We start from the raw sequence: 4116 nt of genomic DNA on the forward strand, positions 1-4116 counted from the left end.
GGTCCCAGCTCAGGGGATGGATGGAGCAGAGGATGCCCACACTGGTTTAGGTTTTCTTTCCTCACCTGTGGTGCAAGGGTGTCTTTTGGTGGAGGAGCAGAGCTCCACGGGTGTGTGAGGTCTGAGCTAGGCTGGGGAAGGGCCACAGAGTCAAGGAGTGACGGACATGAGCTGCAGAAATCACAGCCCCGCAGAGATGCTCGTTGCAAGTCAGCACACAGAGCAAATTCTGCTGGGGAAGGCTTGGGGAAAGAAATAACATCAAGAATGGGAAATAACTCATCCAGTCAGAAAGAACCAGCTCTGGGGTACAGCTGAACCGAGAACACGCCACGCAACAGCACGCCAGCAGACTACAGCAGCGCTTGCAAGGGAAGCCATGGGACGACGGCGTGACCCGAAGGGGTGGGGGTCCAGGTTTCATTCCACATGCGCGGCGTGTGGCTGGCAATACATTCCAGCAGTGCTCGTTGTGCTACTATCACATTGCTATGCTTGAGGGGGGCCAGAGACAGCAAACGGCACCGAACCCGATCAGCACCAGTCTGAGAGCATCGCGGCTCTCCTGCTACCGAGAACAAACCAAACGCTTCCAGACGATCGTTAAAGCGTGGGCTGAAGACAATGGTTCTTGTGCAGATAAAAGAAAAGAAAACATAAAGAACAAACCCGAAGTTTGGAAGACCTCTAACTGTTCCAGCTGATTTCAGTCTGTGGTGTTTTAAAGCACTAACCCTTGCACACATCAGCTAGTTGGTGGGAAGTACCTTCTCCCTCAGCTTCCCCCCGCATGTGGTACGGCACGCGGAGAGGACAGTCTGGGGAGGGCCCAGGGACTGCCCTCGGGGTTCAGCTAGTCACTGCTCCACAGCTCGGATGCGAAGAGGAGGTAGTCACAAGCCTGAAACGTGGGTGAGCTCGCTCTGAAACAGAGCGAGCAAGTTCCTCGGGCAATGGGAACCACACGTGGCGGCTGGAACAGAACGTGAACCAACCCAAATCTCTGTTTCGCTGTGAGCACGGCAGCTCCCTATTTCTTGTGATTTTTCTTGTATTATGGGTGGATCTTCTCAGCAAAGGATGGACCACAATAGCGCTCAAGTGTACCGATCAGAACTAAAGCTCAAGCAGGACTCGCGGGATTACATCAGTGACACAGGCTTTAGCCTAATCATGACAACACAGCTACCAGGCTACGCTCACGACCCACACCAAAGCCAAACAGCTTCTTTGTTATTGCAACTGAGGTGTTGATATCACACAAACAGAAGGCGCCGATGCTCCGACACCAGCACTCAACCCCCGCCCCCTACACCGGACGGGAGCACGGCCAGGCGGGTGGCAACGCACCCCGCTGGGAGAGGAAGGAGCCGGGAGCTGGCGGTGATGGGCTGAGCCACGCGGGCGGAGGCTGGAGGAACACTGAGCAGCACACACACAACAGGAACGTTACCACGGCGTGCGTGAGACTAGTGAGAAGGAGGAACAGTCAGAGGGCAACTATTGCTTGACGGAACTACACACCAGGAGAATTCAATGACCCCCCAAAAAAAACCCAAAAGGAAGTGAATATAAAAGATCTGGGTTAGTTTTCAGGTAGAGGTGAGGACCGGGCACAGAGGATGCTTGGAGGAGGCAGAGGAGCGTTGCTGCCCTGGGACCAGAGGTGTGTAGCAAGGCATGACTGCGCTGGAAGACGGACATCAGAGATCTACAGGGGCTTGGCAGAGGACGGGCCGTTTGGGGAGGTTTGGGCAGCGGCTCCCTTTAATCACTGGCAACGTGGTTCTCGTTTTGGAGGGTGTGCCAGCGTTCAATCTTCTTGTCCTTGTTCTTCAAACATTCATACCAGTGTTTCAAGCGCTCCCCCTTAGCCGTGATGCCGAGCTGACAGCCGCCTGGAAGAAAGGGAGGAGAAGAGACATCATATGCAGAGATGACGCCAGTGTTCCACAAAACCACCTCCATGGGGACAGAGCCCACATTTGGGGCATTTCTCTCCACCTCCTGGATTTCAAATGTAGCGGAAACAACTGGAGTTGCTCTGCCAGCACAGAAGACTCCCTGGGACACTGGGGTACAGCGGGTGTACTGTATTTGATGGCCTGATACAAGTGCCCAACCAACCTGCACCATCCCACCTCAGAGCTCAGCCTGGGGCTCCTCACAAGGCAGGTGACCTACACGTCCACCCTGTGCACATCAACACCGCGCCCCAGAGCATGGAGGCTGGCAGCTCACCGATGTAATCATTCGATTTTCCGATGTCATAATCCCAGACAGAAATGTCCAGAGACTTCTTGGCCAGATCGTTGTGTTTTATATCATAGAAGAACTCCTGCAGAAGGAGAACAGCCACATCACCCCAAGTGCTCCAGGAAAATACACCCAGAAAACTGCACTTCAGGAACTGCAGGTGAGAGAATATTTAAAATACACTAACGGGGAGCAAACACGCCTTCCCTGCAGCACCTCTCCTCCCGGGATCACAGCATGGCTGCACAGACCCATGAGCTGAGCTCACCCCTTGTATCTCAGTGACCACGTTGCAGGTGTCCCATCAAAGCAGCACCAGCCATGGGACCCCCCCAGGGATGCTCATCCCACCCACATCCCCACCCGGGGTGACACGGAGTCGGCAGAGCAGGCAGCGGGGAGGTTCTGGTGCGTACTGGTGCTGCCTGGCACTGAACTGGTGAGATCTCCCGTGGCAAAGTCCTTCCTAAAATATTCCTGTGTGCAGAAGGGGGAAAGGAGCCTGAGAGACCCATCGAACCTCCGGGAGTTTGTCTTCTACATCCTCTGCATGACGCAGCAATTAGCTAAGCTGATTTAGTAATATAATCATCACATCCGCCTTTACCTCATTAAACTCAGGATTCAACGTTTTCTTCTTAATCTGCGTCTTGTGCTTGGCCTTTTTTCCCATGTCCGGTTTCAGCCAACTGGGGGCAATAGACAACAGCTCAAAACTCAAGTGCAAGAACAGTGTGAGCTTATAAGCTAAAAAAAAAAAAAGTGAGGTTTTGGGCTAGAAAAATGCAACCGAAGATATCTAGGGCAAATAAATGGGTTAGCCAACTTCCTTTCCCACCTTCTAACATGATCTGAAATAAATGAAAAATGAGTAAAATCCCGAATACTCTCTTTTTTCCCCTGGATTGCCAGGCGAGACACGGGAAACCACAAAGACCTGTTTCGTGCAGAGCACGGAGCTCAGCAGAAACCTTCCTGGGGAGCATCTCTGGCTCCGAGCAGCTGAGTGACACCCGCACGCACACCCCTGATGTCCTTCCAAACCACGCACGGGTCTCTCCTCAAGTCTCTTTACCCCAAGGTGTGCAAGGAGAGATGGTTGTAGGTGTTTTATGGAGCAAAAATGGGTGAACTCTGTGTTCCACCGCTGAGGCTGGCAGCGGGAAGCAGCTGAAATGGTCAGGGAATACGGGACACGAGCAGCCGGGCTGGTGGCCAGAGGATGAGGGCAATGGCACGGCTGGTCACTGAGGGAAAACCCAGCCAAGAACATGCGAACACATGCAGAGATGGGGAGAAATAGAGGGGGGGAAAAAAAAGAGAGAGAGAAATAGCCCATTCCTGTTTAACACTGCACAGACTAGCAAGCTCAGCCAAGGCTGGTTCACCTACAGAACGTGGGAAAAATTTGGGGCTTGGATTTCGCAGCCTGGCTGCAGACCCAGAACTAAAAGGTGGAGCTGGCACTAAGTAGATCTGTGTTGGAAGTTGATTTAAAAATGGAAAGGCAGCGCCTTCTGACTGTGGGAATGGAAAATACAAAAAATAAAAGAGACTGAGAAGGGAAACTACTCAGCTCCCCTCGGCTACAAAAAGATGTGCAAAATGTTCAAAGCGAGCGTTACTGAATGGGTTTTAGAGAGAACAGAGGTTTTTCCTGAAGGCAAAGAGAAAACAGCATCAAAAACCACCACCGGGAATGACTGCAGGGTGCTCTCCACGTCGCAGTTTGTGAGGTTGGAGCTAAAACGATCTTGTTCCCCAGTGTTCGCAGGAGCCGCCACCCCATCACCTGCCTCCGCAGCCAACAGCACCGACGGGCCCGGTGCCAACCGAGGAGACCCGGCCATGCAGCACCAG

The 4116-nt window shown here is 53.0% G+C and overlaps 1 protein-coding gene across 1 annotated transcript in view; it reads right to left on the reverse strand.

Annotated features, from left to right (window-relative positions):
• Positions 1–1767: 1767 nt before the first annotated feature.
• LOC104493458 (rabphilin-3A) overlaps positions 1768–4116 on the reverse strand; it is a gene marked incomplete at its 5' end in the record, with an annotated part of 7407 nt that continues 5058 nt past the window's right edge. The window contains 3 exons of the mRNA XM_010136132.1: positions 1768–1898; positions 2242–2338; positions 2864–2945. Coding sequence (XP_010134434.1) covers positions 1768–1898; positions 2242–2338; positions 2864–2945 — 310 coding nt within the window. The remainder of the gene's footprint in view (positions 1899–2241; positions 2339–2863; positions 2946–4116) is intronic.

This window comes from Buceros rhinoceros, unplaced genomic scaffold (assembly GCF_000710305.1).
Source record: "Buceros rhinoceros silvestris isolate BGI_N320 unplaced genomic scaffold, ASM71030v1 scaffold38295, whole genome shotgun sequence".
NCBI classification, from domain to species: domain Eukaryota; kingdom Metazoa; phylum Chordata; class Aves; order Bucerotiformes; family Bucerotidae; genus Buceros; species Buceros rhinoceros.